Genomic DNA, 21,035 nt, shown 5'->3' on the forward strand with positions numbered 1-21,035 from the left:
CATATATAATATCTATATATATTATCTATATATATCTTTATATAATCTTTTTATATATAATTATAATAAGTGCTATTAATAAAAGAAGGAAATGTTCCTTAGGGAAACTCAGGGAAAAAACTCAGAAGCAATAAGAAATACTTCCTAGGAATGAAAGCTTTCTTACAAGGTGTCTCCCTGTTTCATTCAGTTCATGCGATAAAACCATAACATGGTAACCCCCCCTGCACACATAAAAGAATTTTTTCAAGGGGACTTTAGAGAAGCTGTACTTCAGACAAAGGCATGGGCTGCCTTTTCACATACCATGGGGAGATAGTTGAAGGCAGGTATGTCCTTTTTCATCCCTCAAATTAGATTCTGAGTATTGATAGGGCTCCTACTTCTGTTTGCAAGGCTGATGTCTGGTTTATGTGGGCATAGGGCCAGCTTTTCCTCTGGGTAGGAGAGGAAGCCCCCTGCGAGGCCCAGCATCCAGACAAGCGCTCTTAACCTCTCAGGGCTGTTTCCACCACATCTTTATGCATAGCTGCCCCCCCCACCCCCGGCCTTTTTTTTTCAAATCTGCTTTTTATTATATATTTGAGTTATTTACTTATGAATAAGTAATGAATTTGCATCATTCAAAATCAAAAACATACAAAAGGGCATAAGAAGAATTCTCTCTCTCATCTCCTCCCCTTGCCTCCAGTTCCCCTCCTGGGACGCAAACTATGTTGATGGGGTTTTGGTGATTCCTTCCAGACATTTCTATGCTTTTTAAAAGGCATGATTGTATTCATACTATCTAACTTTGTATGCTTTTTTCCTCACTTCACATTATAGGGTAATGTTGAGAGAGTAGTGTAAAGAAAGTAACAGTAGTAGATACTCTTCCTAGATATTCACAGTGACTGCAAATATGCCACCCAAGGGGGTGAGCCATCTGGTTGTCCTATTGCTGGACAGTTAGGGATCCCCCCCGCCAAAGTTCTCTGATTCCATCCACATGAAACTACCCTCATGGATTCAGCCTCAATTGGTTTGGACACTGATTGGCTGTTGGCTCCCCTGGGACACAGGGCTCCCGGGTGAGGAGGAGACCCAGGGCCCAACCCAAAGGGATGAGCGGGTGGTCCCTGACCTTCAGAGGCTGGCTGTGTGGTCCTGGCCAGCAGAGGAGATATATTTAGCTGGGTCAGAAACTGCTGGCTGTGTCATGACCTAAGAGGACTGTGCTGTTGGTAAACAAACCAGAATGGAGTGACCTCAGCCAGCCCTCCTTCCTCTCCCCAACTTGCTGGCAGGGGAGGGCCTGAGAGAGATAGAGGGCCCTGACCAGGGTGAGGGCTTACACAGGGGGGCCTCCTGCCAGGCACCCAGCAGCGAAGCAGCCTGTCTCACTGCCCCAAGTTTGTTTTTGTCCTTTCCCCTCTTGCCCTTCTTCACCTGCCCTCCGCAACTTGGCAGAGCCTGGACAGCCCCAGGAGCACTCCCGTCCTCCTCTGCCTCCTCACCCGTTTCCCTTTCTCCCTCCACCTGGTCAGCCTGATTTGTCCTCAGTGCTCTGCGAAGTAGCAAAGTAGCAGAGTTCATTCATATTGTCATTCATCCAAGTCAACTGATTTATCTGTTTATTTGTCCAGCAACTATTTTAAAGGCCTGAGAATCAGCCAGGCTCTGTCCTGGGTACCGAGGATGTAGCAACAAACAGGAAGGTGCCAGCAATGGCCCTTATGGAGCATACACTCGAGTGAGGTTAGAGACAATCCGGTACCTAATTAGGTGTTGGTGAAAAATAATAGCGTCAAATAGTAAATTTGTTTAACACTAATAATAGTATTAAATAAAGTAACATTCACAGAGTGCTTTGAAGTGTGCAGTTTTTCACCAATAGCACATCTGGTTGCAAAAATGTGAGAGGTAGATTCTCCATCTCACTTCAGAGATGAAGAAATGGCAGCCCAGAGATATTCAATAACCTGTCAGGGACTCACAGGATACATGGAGCCTGGTTCTTGAAACCAGCCCCTCTGACCCCAAGCCCATGTCTGTCCTGAAAAAGGGGAGCCACTGGAACTGGATGGGAATTGTCAGCTTTTGATTTTGCATTTGCTAAGACGGAGGCCCAGAGAGAGGGAAAATAACTTGGCTAAGACACAGCTTAAAACAGGGATTAGAGGGGTGCCTGACTTAACTCTGTCAGTTAAGTGCTGGACTTCAGCTCAGATTGTGATCTTGCACTTCATGGGTTCAAGCCCCGCACTGGGCTGTCTGCTGTCGGTACAGAGTCTGCTTCAGATCTTCTGGACCCCTCTGTCTCTGCCTCTCCCCTGCTTGTGCTGTCTCTCAAAAATAAATAAACTTTCAAAAAATAAAATAAGGGGTGCCTGGATGGCTCTTCAGCTCAGGTCATGATCTTGCAGTTACTGAGTTTGAGCCCTGCATTGGGCTCTGTGCTGACAGCTGTGAGCCGTGAGCCTGGAGCCTGCTTCAGATTCTGTGTCTCCCTCTCTCTTTTTGCCCATCCCCCACTTGTGTGCTTGTTCTCCCCCTCCCCCCTCAGAAATAATAAATGGATAAACTTAATAAAATAAAACAAAACAGACACTAGAACCTCTGGATCTCAGGTCAAGGCTTGCTCTTTGCCTCTGAACAGCTCTTCAATGCCCTGACCAAGCCCTGGCATTTTTGGGGGGGAAGGGGGGGTGGGGAGTGTCATAAGAGGTCTGTTCCCTCCCCTCCCCTGCAGTCGTACCCAGCTCACCCCCTCTTTTTTTTTTTTTTAATATTTTTTATTTATTTCTAGGACAGAGAGAGAGACAGCGTGAGCAGGGGAGGGTCAGAGAGAGAGGGAGTCACAGACTGAAACAGGCTCCAGGCTCTGAGCTGGCAGTCAGCACAGAGCCCGACGCGGGGCTCGACACCACGAACCGCGAGATCATGACCTAAGCGAAAGTCGGACGCTCAACCGACTAAGCCACCCAGGCGCCCCCCAGCTCACCCCCTCTTGTGAGGAGACAGCCCAGAGTGCCTCCCCCAGCCCCATCCTCCCCTCACCAGTGCCTGCCTCTCCAAGGCTTTCACTTAACAAATGCAACATGAGCACCTACTGTGTGCAGGCTCTGTGGGGTGCTGGAAGGCAAGCAAGAAACAGTGCTGTCAAAGCTGCAGGAGAAGAAGTATCTCTGACACCTGACAGGGCCTCACAGTCAGGCCTTGGCAGTCGGGTAGAGGAGGGTCAGAAAGGGCTTCCCAGAGAAAGTGACATCTCTTGAGCCCTGAAGTCTGAGTGAGAAATTCCCCAGGCTAGAGCTCGCAGTGCAGGGTGAGGGAACAGAGAGCGCAGGGCAAGGTAAGAAATCACCCCTCATGTCACAGGCATGCTGCAGGTTTCTGTCAGGTCATCTCCCATCTGTTCAGTGTGTGTTGTGCTCCCAGGGCTGCATGTGGCATGTGAGCAGGAACTGGGGCTCCCTTCCTGTGGAAACCCCCATGGGCAAGGGCCTGCTCCTGCGGACAGATGACTCAGGCACCCCACGTAAGCAGCTCATCATCAGCTTTCATCCCTAAGGACTCACCGCCCCTCCAGCCAGTGCCATCAACCCGTCTGACATTCCCCTGTCCTGCACTCTCCTGACCTGGCGCTGGAACATGACTGGGCCCAGGAGGGGTTGTGCCAGGCAGGAGGCTTTGACTGCAGAGGGGGGAAGCCACAGGTGGATATAGTACTGTCTGATTTCTCACCACCCACACCCATCACCAGTACCCTCGGGCTCTGCCTGCAAAGGCCAAGCTCCGCCTCCTGTGGGGACTGGGAACAGCACCCCAGGGGTAGCACAAATAGTCCTCTGGCTTAGTGCCCAGAGTAGGGAAGAGGAAGCAAGGGCATAGAAGTTGCCCCCTACGATGCATGCCAAACGCTAGCCCTTCTCCTCTAGGGCTGTTTGTGTGTTTAGGGCCTGGCCTCTCTCACAGGAAGGGAGAGGAAGAATGGCCAGGTGAGTATGGCAGCCGCCAGCACGGGTCAGCACTGCCCCAGTCAGGTGTGTGCTGGGCTGACCATGCCTGGCTGGTCTGTCCTTGTGGTTCCCTGTCCCACATTCCTGGGCTGTGCACATAAATATTCAGATGGAATATTAGCAAGGAGAGGCAGCTTGGCACTTACTCTTGGCTATGACTGAGGTTTTCACGGGGTCTTTCCTTCCAAAGGGACATGCTGACATTGCTTTCAGAAGAGTCTCATTAAACCCCCTTCCCCATAGGTCCCCTGAGTGCCATGGGGCTGTGCGCAGTGCTGTGTGCCGGGATGCACACAGTTAGTAGGGACAAACCTGTGAGCAGAGCACGCCAATACATGCTGGGTGCAAAACGGGTTGGGGTGGGGAGCCGAGAAGGGACACCAGCCAGTGGGGTCAGCAGCAGCTTCTGGAGGCATGATGCTGGGCCTGAGTTCTGAAGGATTCAAGAGGCATGGGCCAAGTTGTCAGGCAAGGAAAGCAGCGAGAGCAAAGCCTTCATGGCCAGCAATAGCATGAGGTGGGGGTGAGGATGCGGGGGCAGCGCCGAGGCTGCAGGGAAGTTTATCCTGACGGCCAGGAAGCACTAGTGAAGTTTGTTAGTGCAGAGGGTTGTGGCCAGAGTTGCATGTTACATTATGGAAAATGAATATCCAGGGAGAAGGTGGGAAGGTGGGTCAGTTTGGACGTAAAACAATCATCCAGGGAAGGAGGGCACACGTTAGGGCAGAGGTGGTGGGGCGGACATAGGAAGCCCTTAGATCCTGAAACGTGGGAAGGTTTGAGGAAGAAAGCTGGCCCCCACATTTAAGCTTGAGTGAGAGAAGGTTCACCCTGGGCTATAACTTACTGTTGAGCCGGTGGCCCACGGAGGGACTGAGCAAAGGATCCACAACAGCCCAAGAGGGACTGAAGCACCAGGGGAAGAAGCAGAGCTTGAGAGGTGAGCATGCGGTGCTGGGGCCAGGACTAAGGAAGGGAGATGTGCACAGGAGGAAGAGGGCGTGTGGGTGCAAAGGTGCCCCCTCCCTCTCACAGGGGAAGGACTGGTGACCAGGGAACAGCTCTGTGGCTGAACCTTCAGGATGTGTCAAGTTCTCTCTCACACCCCAGGAAATGGCCAGGCCGAGGGTAAGGGAAGGGGCAGACCTAACCCAGGAAGGGCAGGCCTGGTGGGGACTCTCCAAGGGCAAACCAGGAAAGGGCATAGCAGAGAGGCCATCCCGGGCTGCCGGGTGAGAGGCGAAGGTCTAGGAGTAGGATGAGAAGGGCAAAGGGAAGGCAAGGACTTTGGTCAATCCCCTCTGACAGCCACCCAGTAAAGCAAAACTGCTCAGTCCCAGTTTCCACAGCTACCATGCAATTTATTGTCCAAACCTGGATGCTTTTGAGAGTGAAAGTAGTAATTATTCCAGGACAATAGGAAGTAGGCCTATCCTTGGCAGTGGGATGTGTGGTCACCCTAGCCTGGAGCACAAGTCTGATCCTCATGCTCCAACTCTGGCCCACAGGGGCACCCCACACCTCCTCAGAGCCAGGCTTGTGGAAAGGCAGGGTCTCCCCCTTTCAAGGCCCTTCCCACACCCTCTCTTTTTCTGATGACTGATATGGGTACCACCACTGTCTTCAGAGAAATAGCAACCTCCCAGAGGAACGTGGTCCTTCCTGGTACCCAGTGGGACTCCTGGAGAACTGCTAGGAGCCTGTCCACCCTAGAAGGGTGAACAGAGAGGCCAGATTGGGGTTCACCCATGTCCCCCTGCCTGTCCATGACCCCCTGGCAAAGCCCTGGGATCCCCAGCCTCCTCCCTCTTGCTTGCCCCCCATTTCCAACGGCTGCCAGGAGGTGTCCCCACATTCCTGGTTCCGGGTTCGAGCTCAGCCCTCCCCAGCCCCTGCCTGGGTACATGGCAACAAGTACACACCAGGTCTTGCAGCCTTCAAACCATCTTCCCTGACACAACATTTAAACCCAAGCCTGAACACAATACTGCAAGTAGACCAAACAAAAAGAACAAAAACAAAGACCCCTTCCGTGGGAGAAAAAACACATGAAAAACAAAAACGTCACTATAGAAGTCAACTTCCCTGCAAATCTAACACTTCCTCTATGAACTGACTGCAAAGTAGCTCTCGGCCTTGTCCCCAACACTGCAAGGCTTCCAGCATGTGGCCACCTACCAGCAGCTGTGTCCCTTTCCCGTTTCCTTGTGCCATCACCACACACCCGAATGCCTCCTCTACCTGCTGGATTCCTGCGGCTTCTTTAAGGCCCTCCTAGACCTGACCACCTCTGCCCCAACCCCTGAGCTCCCGGAGTTGCCCTTACCCAGACCAGGTGTGAGGGTACTTCTGTGCCTCCTGTCTGCCACAGCGGGAGCTTGGCCTGCTGTAGACTCAATAAACACAGTTGAACTAGCTGATCCTTCCCACTCACTCCTGGTTCTCCAGAAGGGTGCCCTTGAGGATGGACAAGTTGATTCCTGAGTTCCCTGCTAACTCTGAAATCCCTTAATGCTGCAGCCTAGGCCTCAGGACTCAGCCATCACTCTGTTTGAATCCCACCAACAAAAAATAAATACTTTTTTTAATGCTGCTATACCATAAGTCTTAAGGAATGGACCAGGGATGCCTGTGGATCCCCAAAACCCTCTCAGGGGGACTGCAAGGTCCGAATTACTTTCATGGTCAAACTAAGAGGTTATTTGCCTTTTTGCTCACATTTCCTCACAAGCGTACAGTGGAGTTTACCATAACTTTATGATGGGTGGATTTGCAACAGAATGAATGCAGAAACAAATGAGAACCCAGCTGCTTTAAAAACATAAAACAACGCTGTTCTTTTCACTAAATTTGCTTGTTTTGGAACATAGAGCCATTTTTCTTTAAAAATGTTAAGGTTTATTTTGAGAGAGAGCGTGCACAAGAGAGGGAGGAACAGAGAGGGAGAGAGAATCCCAGGCAGCACCACGTGGAGCTCCAGTTCCACAAACTGTGAGATCATGACCTGAGCTGAAATCAAGAGTCAGACCCTTAAATGACTAAGCCACCCAGGTGCCCCTAAAAATACATTCACGTGTAATGGATTATTTTTACTTTTAATTTAATAATACACTTTAAACTTCTCCTTTTTAATCTCTAATAGACTAAATGTTGCCAATTGTTATGTCTCTTATAAACAACAACCCCTGGGATCCTCAGTTTTTAATTTGTAAAGAAGTCCTGAGACCCCTACATCTTCCTCATACCTTCCATCACCTCTCTGCTGCATCTCACAGCATTTTTTTTAAATGTTTATTTATTTGAGAGAGACAGACAGAACATGAGCAGGGGAAGAACAGAGAGAGGGAAACACAGAATCCAAAGCAGGCTCCAGGCTCCAAGCTGTCAGCACAGAGCCCGATGCAGGGCTCCCACTCCCAGACTGCGAGATTATGACCTGAGCTGAAGTTGGCTGCTTAACCAACTGAGCCACCCAGCTGCCTCTTTATTAAATTTAGTTTTGAGAGACAGACAGAGATAGAGAGCAAGCAGAGGAGGGTCAGAGCGAGAGGGAGACACAGAATCGGAAGCAGGCTCCAGGCTCAGAGCTGTCAGTGCAGAGCCCAACACAGTGCTCGAACTCAAAAACTGCAAGACCATGACGAGAGCCAAGTTGGATGCTTAACCAACTGAGGCACCCAGACACTCCCACCCCTCTTTTTTAATGTTTATTTTTGAGAGAGAAAGAGAGCGAGTGGGGGAAGGGAGGGGACAGAGGGAGGGAGAATATCTGAAGTAGGCTTTGTACTGACAGCCCAGAGCCCAATGTGGGGCTCAAACTGAGTGGAAGTCAGATGCTTAACCTTAACCGAGGGAGCCACCCAGGCACCCCAGCAGTCAATTTCATGAGAGTGAAACTCCCCTCCTACAGGCTCCCCAGCTCTGACCTGTGGCTTCCTGCCACTCTTCCTGAAATTCTCTGAGGCCACAGAGGATGCCCTGGCATTTCATCTAATGGACGTTCCTCTCTCCTTATTGCCCTGACCATTCAGCAGCATTTCCCTGGTTTTCCTCCTGTCTCTCCAGCTGCTTGCTCTCCACTCTTCTTCATTCAAGCCACCAGGGCTGAGCACAAGCCCTGTTCTCTTTCTCTCTCCACTTCCAAGGATTTCAACTACTGTCTCCCTGTGTGTGGCCCCCAGATCTCTTACTCCAGACCACATTTCTCTCTGAATTGCAGACCCACATCCTCAACTGCCTCCTGAACATCCATGTGGATGCCACTGCCCTACACAGACAACCCCAGATCATATACTGCTGCAGAGCTCATCTCTACCCCTGCCCTTCCAGACCTACAACTATACCAACAGCCCTGGCCCTCTACTCTTCCCTCCCTTCCCCTTCAGCCAGCCACATCCAACCCTGCCAGCCTCATGCCCTGAATCACTCTCAGATCGATCCTCCCTCCCGTTCCCACTGCCTCACCTCAGCTGGAGCCACCTCCACCCCTCCCTAGCCTGTCTTTGGCCTTCCTGCTCCAACCTGATACAGAAGTCAGGGCTCCTCTTAAGCAGTCTCTTCTCCACTCAGAATTCATAAGAGGCCCCCACCGACCCAGGAGGGAAGCCACCTCCGTAGCACAGCTAATCAAGCCCAGCCACAGGATGTGGTCCTGCCACCTGTCCAGTCCCGTGTCCCATCCCCCATGCCACTATGTCCCAGCTGGTCTGAACTTGCTTCCTCCTCTGCCACAAGCTGTTCCCTGCCTCTGTTCAACAAAGACCCCTTCTCAGGCTCAGGGCTCAGCCTTGTCATTCTCTCCCCGAGAAAACCTTCCCTGACCCCCTCCTTCATGTCAGGACCCCACTCTTGGCCTTCCCTCACAGCACATTTCATGCTAAATGGTTACCATTCAGAATCTCTTAGTTCTCTAAGGAGGAAGATTGCTTCACTGCTGCATCCACAGTGCCAGGTCAGCGTCTGGCATATAACAGTTTGGTAAATACTTGAATGGATTGAAGAATGGGAGCCTATCTACAGCTGGCAGGCAGCCCTCCCTACCCCTGCTCAACAGAGAGCAGGGCTCTGCTCTGAGCACCCAAATTGGGGGTCTTGCCCTGCCCTGACCCATGAGGTGCTCCCTAAGCCTCCCTCGCCCCACCCCCCACCACTGCCTCCTCCTGCTGTGTTGCCCTGACAAACTTCCAGAAGAACTTGGCTAGACTCCACACTTCTCCCCATCATCAGCACATACCAGAGGCACAACAGATGCCCAACTTGGTCAGAGCTGACCCTGCTGGGGACACCCAGACCAATCCAGGGCACCAGCCACAACAACAGCAGCAGCAGCAAAACATACCACAGTGTCCCAGTGTAAATTGATGCTCAGGGGACTGAAGGCCACTGGGCCTTTGGAGGTCACTGGGCCAGTGAGACTGGGGTACAAGCAGGCTCTTCTGCTACAAACAGGCTGTCACCTGGGCCCTATATCGATTCTGCAGGCCCAGGACTAGAGGCTGAGCCCACTGAGGGGTCATTCTGAGATCCTGGGGCTGAGATTTGCACTCATGGGCCAGGGTGGGGAGGAGCAGCCAGGGGCAGACAGAGTGAGTAAGCAGCAGCCAAGAAGGCACCCTGGCAACTCATTCTGTTGTGAGCGAGACTCCTGACAGGTCAGGATAACAGAGAAGTAGCCCCAGGAGACAACAGTAAACACCTGGATCTCAAAGTCACAGGGCCTCTTAGCTCCGCCAGGCCACAGGTCTCTGCTGTCAGCACTACTGAAGTCCTATCGCCACCCTACTCTAACCCACATGCTCCTTTAGCAGAAAGCCAGGGGGCTGATCATGCTGTCACCAAGAGACAGCAGCTAGAGGAAGACCTGGTGTGACTTCCAAGCCGGCCAGCCTATTCAAGGCAGCTGAGAGCAGGCACAGGGCACCAGGTCCGTGGGAGGAGCACTGCCTACAGGACTGCCCCGTAGAGCCACACGGGCTGAATTCTGCACAACACTGAGATGTGAATGGTGCCCAGAGTGCGGTGCCCTGGTCGCCGGTCCTGCCTGCTCAGCTGCCCCCTCCGTGGGAGAGAGGAATGGAGATAAGGAGGGAGTCCCTGACCCTCTCATGAGCCTTCCAGGGCTTTACCGTCTTGCTTGTCCCAATGCCCCATCTGAAGAAAAAACCACATTGCAGCACAACACAGATAATAAGGGATCAGTTTATGGGTAACAGTATGGGTCAGACTGAGAAGGTACCAGGCCTACAGTGAGGAGCTTCCCAGGAGGAGACCAACTGACAAGTAAACAGACAGTGGAACAGGGAAACGAAGCCAAATGGCCAAGAGACCCAAGCAGCTGTACCTGGGCTCCAGATCCAGTTCTGCCCTGGGAATGTGGGAGGAAGAGCCAGACCCATAGGTGCCTCAGTTCTTCTAAGGCCCCCTTCTCTTCAATCCCTGCTGTCCCTTACAAGCAGGCTGGGACTTTCCACAGGTGGCATATTTCCAGGGCTAGAGAACAGTTGGTCTGGGGGTGGGGAAGCAGTGGCCTGGGTGGGATGGGGTTAGCAGCAGCACTGGGGGGAATCTCATCAGGCACCGCTCAGCAGGGCCCATATGTCCAGGGCAGGCCCCCCACCCTGCCCACCACACCAACATGGTGCAATAAATAGTTTCAAGTAGTAAGTCAGTGTCAGGCAGGAGAGCTGGAGACTGCTGGGACAGGCAGGGGCTTAGGGAGAGAAGCTCCCCACCACCCACCAAATCCCTTCAGTGAGCTGTATCAAGTCTGCTGTGTGCCACAGGAGTAGGCACGTGGCCCCATGTCTATTGGGCACTCCCTGCAGGGGCTCAACCCCTCAGACCAGCGCCAAAGCCTGTTCAGTGGGGCAGAAGCAGGGCAGCATGGTGCCCACAGCATCCACGATGGCTGCCAGGTGCTCGTCCTGTGCCTGGGGCCCACAGAGCTGCATGAAGTCTGCCAGGCGTAGCAAGTACTCGAGGTTGTGGCCAGAGAAGCCACGGCAGGCCAGGATCTGGGTTGCAATGGCCTCTTCAGGTGCAGGGCCCAGGTAACCAGGATTTTGTGGGGTAGCCACGTAAGCCAATGCCTTGAGTGGTTGGTCAGGGGTATCTTGGGGGTAGAAGGTGACTTCCTTGGTATCATAGCCACCGAGCACTGCCTCCCGCACGTTCAGGTACTTCAGGGCCTCGCTCACCTGCTCACCTTGAACCTGGTATGCCACACCCCAAGTGCAGCCCTAGGAGGAAACACGGACACCGGGGTCAGTCAAAACAGCTCCTGGCTGGTCCCACCTCAGGTCTGTGCTCTATAAGGAAAGCGGGCAGAGGACTGATGAGTCATATGGTAGCAATACATCAAGCTCATTCTCCCTTTCTTAACAAGGGCTGACAAGGTGGTCTGGCCCCAAGGCAGAAGAAGAGGATTCCTACTCAGAGTGTGGTTTGAGAACCAGTGGCATCATCTGAACACTTAAGGAATGGGAGTTTCAGGCCCCACCCTAATCTGCTTAAATAGAAATCTGCATTTAACAAGGTCCTCAGGTGGTTCTTGTGAGAAGCCCTGAGCTAGACCACCCTTCCACTCTGCCAGAGAGGCATTACATCTAGCCTGCAGCCAAGGACCCATGAGCTCTGTCTTAGACCCTCCATGCTAAGCCCTATGGGATCTCTCTTGACTCAGGCACTTACCTCACGATCTTCAAGGAGGGTCACCACACGGCCAGGCTGAGGAAGGAAAAATTTTGAAAAAGACAAGTTAGGAATCAGCTCTGCCACCAGTACTGAAGGAAACCCTTATTAACCCTGCTGGCTCAGGCCTCAGACAACCCCACTCATCCAAGGGGAAGCGGAGAGAGGGATGCATGACTGCAGGAGAAATAGATACATGGCAGTGGCGCAAATTGATATTCATCAATTGCATGGTGTTCCACAGGAGCACAGATTCCAGCCATCACGATGATCTGCTGGGCACAGAAATTTAAGCCACAAACCCAGGCACAGGTTTATACACTTCCCCCACCAGCACGGAGTCACCGTCTGCCCAGAGAGCCCCAGGACACTGGTGCCCACTACCCTGCCCCCACCCTCTGCATTCTCCTGGGCATGGTCAGATGCTCACCATCTTGTCGCTGCCCCGATGGAAGGTGTCTCCCTGCCAGAAGCGGCGGCTATAGCCGCGCACGAAACCCACACGGCTGTCATTGTAGGCGAAGTCGGGCCTCCAAACCAGGGAGCCGTACCCGAAAATCCACAGAGCTTGGGGGTCGCCGTCATCCCGAGGATGCTGCACCGCTGGCGAGGGAGGTGGTGAAGGGGGTGGCGAGGCGGGAGGAGTGTTCTGGACTGTGGACTCCTGCTTCATGGTGCCGGGCACAGGGACGAGCCCGGCGGCCTCCGGGGGCTGGTCTCCGGCGCGGGCACGGAAGGACCAACGGACGCGCACACCTGGCCTGGCACCGCTTGGTTGTTCCAGCTGCGCGGCCCCTTCGGAGGCGCCTTTTAAACCCTCCGGCCAAGAGGGCCCCCGCCCACCGCGCCAGCTGCCACGGTGATTGGGGCGGGGCAAATCCCCTTTTGACCAATGAATTTCGTGTTTTACTTCCCGGTTAACCGCGGCGCCCTCTGAGTGGGTAACTGAGCGGCCTGCCCCGGACCGAGCTCGCCCGCTGATTGGCTAGGTTCCACCTCTGTAGCAAATCTGGCAGGAGTGATGCAACCGCGGGGGAGGTTTCCCCAGCTCGGGCATGCAGCAAGGGCACCTCCGATTGCGTCAGGCGGCGGGTAGTGGGCACCGACGCGGGCACTGGTCGTCTCTCCGGCAGCCACTCCATGGCCTAGGCCCTTCAGGAACCAGGACCGGCGGGTCCCAGATGGGCATCCCCCCAGCAGCCCTGCGAGTGCACCTGGGCGGATCACGGACACCCCAGGTAGCACGGACTCTTTACCAAGGCCAGTGCAGGGCACGTCCCGCATGAACTCTATGGGAAGCGTAAGCACCCATCACTGGGGTTCCGCCTGGGAGCACGTACTCTACAGAAGCAGTCGGAGACACCTGCATTCCACATAGGTGCCTCACGCGGTTGGAACGCGTGAGCAAATGGAGAAACTGAGTCACGGGGCTGGCAAGTGGTTCTGCAGAAGCTGTGAAGCTGAGTCAGACCGGGTGCCGGGAGTTTGCGGGCCTCACGTGAGAGCTACGCCCAGGGCCAGATGTGGAACCCCTTGAGCCCAGGTAGGCTTGGGGTGGAGCGCTTGCAACCACCGCTGTCACTTTGACGGTGGTGTCGACCTGAGGAGTGAGGCCATAAAGACAGACCAGTTCTGCCCATAGGCGAGAAGTTTAGTTCTGCTCAGACCTGAAACCTTTGCAACAATGATTGGGTTCATCCTTAGGCACGAAATTCCAGGACCTTCAGTGAGCTGCAGGCAAGGAGGCCAAACTGAGGCTCCCAGACGACTGTGAGCAGCTACCGGCTTTCTCTCTTGGCTGTTGGCCTCCTGACCTAGGAAGGCCTGCAGGCTGTCTGGGTTGAGCCCCCCTCAGCAGGGGCAAAAGGCTGCCCCCTGGGGATGTCTCTGGCTGGAAAGGGGGAACAGAGGCAGCAGCAGGCCTGCCCCCAGGACTACAGAACAGGCTCGGGGACACTGCTAACGAGGTCTGACATGAGCCCTCTGGCAGGCAAAATGGGCAGTATTGCTTCTGATTAGATTCTAATTAGATATTTAAACTAAAAAGTACCTGCACACTTGAAGTAGTCATTCCAAAAGTGTGTAAGATACACACAAAAGTGTATAAGTTGCACGACAGTGTGTATAGCATGAAGCTAGTTCTGTAAAAACAAAATCAGTTATACATTAATATTTGTAAAAGAAGTAATCTCAAAAAGTCTATCTAAACTGTTAACAGAGCCTGTCACCACAGAAGAACTTGCAATATTAAATGTAAATGGTTATGGGAAAGTTTGTTGGTTTTTGTTGTTGTTGTTTCTTTTTGTTTTGTTTCTTGTAAGGAGCATGAATTACTTTTCCAACTGGAAAAAATATATAGGCAAAATGGTTGTTTCTGGTCATTTCTTTCCCTCCATTCTCGCTCTCCCTTCTTCTCCTCTACCCCCATCCTATCCCCTTTAGTCCATATGGTTGCCTCCTTTGCTACCAGCTTCTTCAGGAGAATATCCCCACTTCCATCTACCACCTTTCGGTAGTGGGATAGGAGGCAGGAAACTGGTACCAACATATTCCTGGAAGTACCTAAATTTGCACAAACAGTGCTTTGAAAAAGCAGCTTAGTGATACAAATCAAAAATCAAAATGTCCCTGGCCTTTGACCCACTCCAGGAATACTTCCACTCCAGGAAATTATTCAAAATATGGGAAAAGTCCTATGCCTAAAGGACTTTTCAATGCATTGTTATTTATCATAGCAAAACAAAAGAAGAGAAACTACCTAAATATCCCAAAATAGCTAAACGTTTAAGTAATTTATGTGATCAGTCCACATGGTGGAGAAATACAAAGAGAATAACTTAAATATGTAGTAATAGATGATTAAATTTGTTTTTTTTTTAATTTTTTTAATGTTTTATTATTTCTGAGAGAGAGAGAGAGAGAGACAGCGTGAGCAGGGGAGGGTCAGAGAGAGAGGGAGTCACAGACTCTGAAACAGGCTCCAGGATCTGAGTTGGCAGTCAGCACAGAGCCCGACGCGGGGCTCGAACCCACGAACCACGAGATCATGACCTAAGCGAAAGTCGGACGCCCAACCGACTAAGCCACCCAGGCGCCCCTGATTAAATTTGGTATAGACATAATATTAAAGCTGTGTGGTCATTAGAACAGATGTATGCCTATACTTAAAAAGTCTAGTGTGTATTTGCATAGAAAACAATCCGGAAGAACACATAAAAGTTTCCGTGATTACCTCTGAGTGGTAGGACTACATGAGCTTTGCACTTTCATTTTTATGCCAAGTCAGATGGTCTGGGATTGCTTAAGAGAATGTAAACCACTTCTATTTAGAAAAGAAAAAGTCAAAATAAAAATCCACCATGAGGGGTACCTGAGTGGCTCAGTCAGTTCTCATGGTTGTGAGTTCAAGCCCCATGTTGGGCTCCCTGCTGGGTGTGAAGCCTACTTTTAAAAAAAAAATCCATCAAGAAAACAATGCAGTAAAAATGCCTAGGACTGCATAGTCAGGCAAAAATGCATAATAACTATCACATGCGCTATGATTAAAACTATTAAAACAACAATAACAGGATACATGAGGAAAAAGATGGGGGCATCATATACTAGTGATGGATGTGTTGTGGGTGATTCTTTGTTTTTCAAGGCTTGTGAAGTGTAATTTTTAATAATAAAAGTTTACTTTTAAAGAGTAGGTAATGGTTTTCTGGTGGCTAAGAGGCAGAGAGTGTATCGGAATTACCTGGGGAAGATTTTCAAGATCACACCTCCTCCCAACGGAACAAAGCCGGTTGGTGAGGTCATCAGTAAGGAACCCTTGCTCCAAGTAAGTTAGGCACTTCCTCCTCCGGGCTCCCACAAACTCTTACCTCGCTTCTGTTTATCTGTCCCCTCTACCTCTTGCCTATAACAGAAACAATCATTTATTGAATGCTTACCCTGAGCTAGGTAGTGTGCTAAGTGCTTTACATTCCTTTTAATTACAAACTTCTCCCCTGCTTTGTGAGGTAAATATCATTTCACAGGTGAACAAACTGAGCATAGGGAAGTTAGGTAACCCACTCATGGTGTTGCCACAGCAAGGCAAGTCGTGGAGCCTAGATCCAAAAGCAGGTAGACCCACCCCAGAGCCTTCTTGCTGGTAAGCTTTGGATATCCTGTTTCCTGAGAACTCCCTGAAAGCAGACTTCATCTTTTAAGTCCCCGGGGGACCCACAAAGGGCTGGCTCACGGAAGGTTCTCCACAAAAGTAGGTAGAAGAAATGGAACTTTTACTTCGAAAAGGCCAGGGCACCCTGGAGATCAGAGGAGGAAGGATCCTGCAAGACACAGGTTGAGCCTTGACCCTCTCAAAACAGGAATCCCCACAAAAGTTGACCCAGGGCTCTTGGCCACCTTCCTGGGAACATGTCTTGCCTGTTCCCATTTCTCACTTATCCTTGCCAGCATGTGTGTCCTTTCCTTCCAGTGGGACGCTCCCAGGCAGTAACCCATCCCACTCAACATCTGCAGCAGCCATCCCAACTTTCTTCTAAAATCTCCTCAGGAAGGGGCTGCAGATGTTATACCCACAAAAGTACCGGCTCAGGGATCACCTCCACCTCAAAGAGCGGCACATGATGCGCACATGGTGGCTTCTTTTTTTGGACCTTTTCCAACTTAATTTTTTCTTAATGTTCCCCTTCAGGCAATCACTTCTCATTTCTTTATAATCTGTTCCTTCTCACTTCTCCTTCCAGTCACTGCAATCAACTTCTGGTATCCGTGGGCACAATTATCTGAAACAAGGGAAGGGTGTGTTGAGAAGTTAGGAGCTCATACTAATTCACTATGCTAACTGATGAGGTTGCTTTAGAAAGCAGATTCCCAAGGGATGAAAACCCCTCCTAGATGTGGGCTCTAAACCCAGCTTGCCCAGACTTGAGCCCCGCTCCATCATTTATCATCAGGCTCACTGTCTCTGGTTCTCCATTTTCTCAACTGTGAAATGGGGAATAATAGTATCCATTTTGTAGGTTCTGATGAGGATAGAAAGAAATGACACCTCAGGGGCGCCTGGGTGGTTCAGTGGGTTAAGCATCCAACTTCGGCTCAGGTCATGATCTCACAGTTTGTGAGTTCAAGCCCTGCGTCGGGCTGTGTGCTGACAGCTCAGAGCCTGGAGCCTGTTTCGGATTCGGTGTCTCCCTCTCTTTCTGCCCCTCCCCTACACCCACTCTGTCTCTCTCTCTCAAAAACAAATAAAATAAACATAAAAAAAAAGAACACCTCAGCCAGCACCTAGCATATGGAAGTACTCAATATAGTTGGCTCCTTATTTTTCCTGCAGACTTCACACTTTCCATTTTATCTAGGATAAAGCCATAGTCTACTATTGTGATTTATAATAAGAAATATATATTTGGTCTTCATCCCGTTCCTGACACTGAGCTCCAAAACCCTTGGAATTTCCTAAGTGATAAGAGTGATAAAGATGATAAACAAGCTCTTATCCACCACACCTGAGTTTAGTTAACGTGGGGGGGGCCTTCTGGAAAGTCCCTAAGGATTGGGGAGGGGCTGGTTGCCAGGGAAATCAACCACGTGGTTAGAAGGTTGGCACTCTCAGCCTCAACTTTCATCCTCCTGGTAAGGGAGAGAAGGGCTAGAGATTGAGTTCAATCACCGGTGGCCAATGATCTCATCAATCAACGGTTTGATCAATCACACCTACGTACTGAAGCCTCCATAAAAACCCCAAAGGACAGGGGTGTGGCCACCTTCTGGGTTGTTAAATTCAGGGAGCTGCTAGGGAGGTGGCCCACTGGAAGAGGACACGAAAGCTCCAGGTCCCTTCCCACACACCTTGCCTTATGCATCTCTTCTGTCTGACCGTTCCTGAGTTATATCTCTTTATAATAAGCCAGTAATCTAGTAATCTGAGTTCTGTGATCTACTTTAGCAAAGTAATCAAACCTAAGGAAGGGGTTGTGGGAACCTCTGCCCTGTAGTGGTTACAAGCACAAGTAACCTGTCTGGCATTGAGGCGGGGGCAGTCTTGGGGGTCTGATGCTGTCTCCAGGCAGATGGTATCAGGACTCAGGTAAATTGCAGCATGTCGGCTGGTGTGGCAGAATTGCTGGATATGTGGAAAACCCACAAGTCTGGTGTTAGAAGTGAAGTAGTGTCATAGCAGAGTACTGAGAATGGATGAGAAGCACAGGAAGGGGTTGTTTTTCTTTACCCTACCTCTCGCTCTGACACCATGCAGAAGAACTGAGCAGGTCAGGAAAGTGAACACCATATTTTTGATTGAATGGAGGGAACCTCCAGTTATCTCACCCTTGATTCTTGCCATGCAATTCACAGATTGTTCAAGCAAATAGGGTGCTAAAGAAGTGTTTTTAAAAGGCAGAACAGGTGACGGTCTGCCCCAATCCCATTATTAACAGAACAGTTGCTTGAGCTAAGTAAGAGATTTTCTGTGTATGCCTGGAGGATGCTAAAATAAATGAGAGGCACCTGAGTGGCTCGGCTGGTTAAGCATCTGACTCTTGGTTTTGGGCTCAGGTCATGATCTCACAGCTCCTATGTTGGAGCCCTGCATCAAGCTCCACACTAACAACGCAGGGCTTACTTGAGATTCTCTCTCCATTTCTTTCTCTCCCCTGCTGGTGTGTTAGCACACACTCTGTCTCTCAAACTTTAAAAATAAATAAATAAATAGGGGCACTTGGGTGGCTCAGTCAGTGAAGCATCTGACTTCAGCTCGGGTCATGAACTCACGGTTTGTGCGCTCAAGCCCTGTGTTGGGCTCTGTGCTGACAGCTCCAAGTCTACAACCTGCTTCAGATTCTGTCTTCCTTTCTTTCTGCCCCTCCCCACTCACACTCCCTCTCAAAAACAAACATTAAAAAAGTTTTAGGGGCACCTGGGTGGCTTAGTCGGTTAAGCGTCCGATTTTCGCTTAGGTCATGATCTCGCGGTTCGTGGGTTCGAGCCCCGTGTCGGGCTCTGTGCTGACTGCCACTCAGAGCCTGGAGCCTGTTTCAGAGTCTGTGACTCCCTCTCTCTCTGACCCTCCCTTGCTCACGCTGTCTCTCTCTCTCTCTCTCTCTCTCCTAGAAATAAAAAAAAACATTAAAAAATGTTTTAAATAAGTGAAAAATATAATCCACAATCTATAAGGGGATACACCTGCCACAGACTTCTGGGAGATAAGGGTGTCCTTACTTCCTTGGCCCATATGCAAGGACACAGGTCTTGTCAACACTGGCAAAAGGATGGGAAGAAGGAATCGCTATATCCCTCAAAACAGTCTGCCTCAGATGAGGGAGAAAAAACAGTTGTTGTGCTGGTTATGCCAGCTGGATCCAGGGCCAAGCAGGGAAACCTACTTGGTCCCCTGTCTACAAAAGCAGGGACTGAAAGGATTCCCCCTTCCTGTGTCCTGATAGAAGTGTGCATGGGATGGTGGGAAAACCTGGCTTCACGTCTAGCTTCTGAGGAGGAGGGAGGAAGACACAGCTGACAAGGCACCCAGGTATGGCCACCATTGGAATTCTTCAGACCACTGCCCTAGAGCACCCGGAAGGGGAGGGACCGGGGCTCCAGCAGAGGTCTGGGATGGTGGAGACTCTTTCCCTCATTCCAAGGAGTGAGGAAGGTGCCTTTTGTGGCAGCAGGAAGTGGCTGGATGCAAGGCCGAGGAGACCAGCAATGAGGAGCATTTCAGGGGAGTGGCCCCGATGCTGACTGAGGAGGCCCAAGGGGTCAGACCCCGCAGAAACGCTGCAGTGTGGTAGGACCTGGTTTAAGAGAACTCTAAAACAAAACAAAACAGTTTATGTGGAGAAGTATATGACTCAGGCCCACAGAGAGCCAAGGAAGCAAAGACCCCTAAATGAGAGCAGCTGGGACACCGTCCTCCATGAGCCTATTGCAAATGGGAAGGAGATTCCAGAACCTTTTAGAAAGAGAAGGAAGCAGAGAGTGAACAGAGTCACTGGTGGAGAGGATACTGAACAGGCTGGGCCTAGGAGGACAGGCCTGGCCTGGTGTCTGCCAGCGTGGGCAAGGGACAGCAATTCTGGGACAAGCCAAGTGGCAGGTGCCTGTCTGCTAACTCCCACGGCTTACTTTGCCCCCAAACTGAGCAAGGAAGCAGGAGCGCTGGACATGCCTGGCAGGGCTTTGGCTCTGCCCTGCAGGGGGTGCCATGACACAGGACAGGCTCCTGCCCAAAGCTGACTTGTTGCTAAATCCAGACTCTGGAGATGCTAGTTACCTTGTGTCTGCTTTAGCTTTGGCTGTCTTTCTGGACCCTGAATTGTGGACTCAGAGGATCTCTGGGCATGAAGGGAACAGGCTGAGTCTGCCCTCGGCCAGAGTGTTAGAAGGGTGCAGGGTCCCAGAGGTAAAAGGCAGCAAAAGACACTTGTGACACATCTCCAAGAGAAAGGACTATTGAGGACTTGGGGTCCTGCCATTCCTTCTCAGAGCCAGGGTCCTCATTCCCCTGATCCCACATTAGAGGCTGACCTAAACCAGTAGTGTTCCTTAAAGACAGGGGCACATCAGGAAGTAATGGTGCAGATAACCTGGGATTTCAGTCGCCTTCTTGGTCCTAAGGCTACTGCTGGGACTACCCAGTCAGGCTCTAAGCTCCTTTCTAGCCCACTGCCTATCCCATGGGCTGGCAGAGTGGAAGCTCCAGAAAATGGTTTGTTGGCCATAAGCTTGAGAAGGATTAACCAACCACTGGGGGACTCGTTGCTGACAAATATTTTCATACCCCAACTCATCCCAACCTCATAGTAATGTGCAAGAGGTATTAGCATCCTCTGAGAGGTTAGAGATAATTAACTGGATGGCTAGTCTCTTTGGGCAGAGACGATGTTTTATCGCCAATGACTGCCGTATAAAAGGTGCTCGATCAGTGTGGAATGAATGCAGAAAGAGATGGAGTTGTGTCCCAGGTCACCTGACAATGAGAGGTGCTGCTGCATAAGAGCTTCAGCCTCCCAACTCGGACCCGGCGCCCTTTCCAGCCTGTCCCTATTCCCTAGCATTCAGGGTGCCTGCGGGGCGGGGGTGGCTGGAGGACTGAGGACTGGGGGGAGGTGGTCGGGGGAGCTGGCTGTACACTAAAGAGTCTTGCTTCTCTGGATACGCTGAGGCGTATTTGGGACGGCATTGCGTTGAGCTCTCTTCGGCTTACTCCCTCGGGGTCGGGGCTTGTAGGGAGCTCCACGCCACAGCGACGAAAACTAAACTCATGGCCGCCGACCCGTCCCGGGTTCGTCCCGTCGGGCCCCAGGACGGAGATGGGCTGACCCCGAGCCCCGGCGGGCGACCGCGGCCCCCAAG

At 51.3% G+C, this 21,035-nt stretch overlaps 1 protein-coding gene across 1 annotated transcript; it reads right to left on the minus strand.

Moving 5' to 3' along the window:
* Window positions 1-10,185: 10,185 nt before the first annotated feature.
* Window positions 10,186-12,452, minus strand: CHAC1 (ChaC glutathione specific gamma-glutamylcyclotransferase 1). The gene is made up of 3 exons (XM_077764660.1): window positions 12,121-12,452; window positions 11,691-11,726; window positions 10,186-11,239 (listed from the first exon to the last, which is right to left on the minus strand). Exons 1-3 carry the CDS (start codon window positions 12,361-12,363, stop codon window positions 10,838-10,840), a joined length of 681 nt encoding a protein of 226 aa, XP_077620786.1. The 5' UTR covers window positions 12,364-12,452; the 3' UTR covers window positions 10,186-10,837.
* Between the last annotated feature and the right edge of the window lie 8,583 nt (window positions 12,453-21,035).

This window comes from Crocuta crocuta, unplaced genomic scaffold (genome assembly GCF_008692635.1).
Source record: "Crocuta crocuta isolate KB4526 unplaced genomic scaffold, BGI_CrCroc_1.0 scaffold102, whole genome shotgun sequence".
NCBI classification, from domain to species: Eukaryota; Metazoa; Chordata; class Mammalia; order Carnivora; family Hyaenidae; genus Crocuta; species Crocuta crocuta.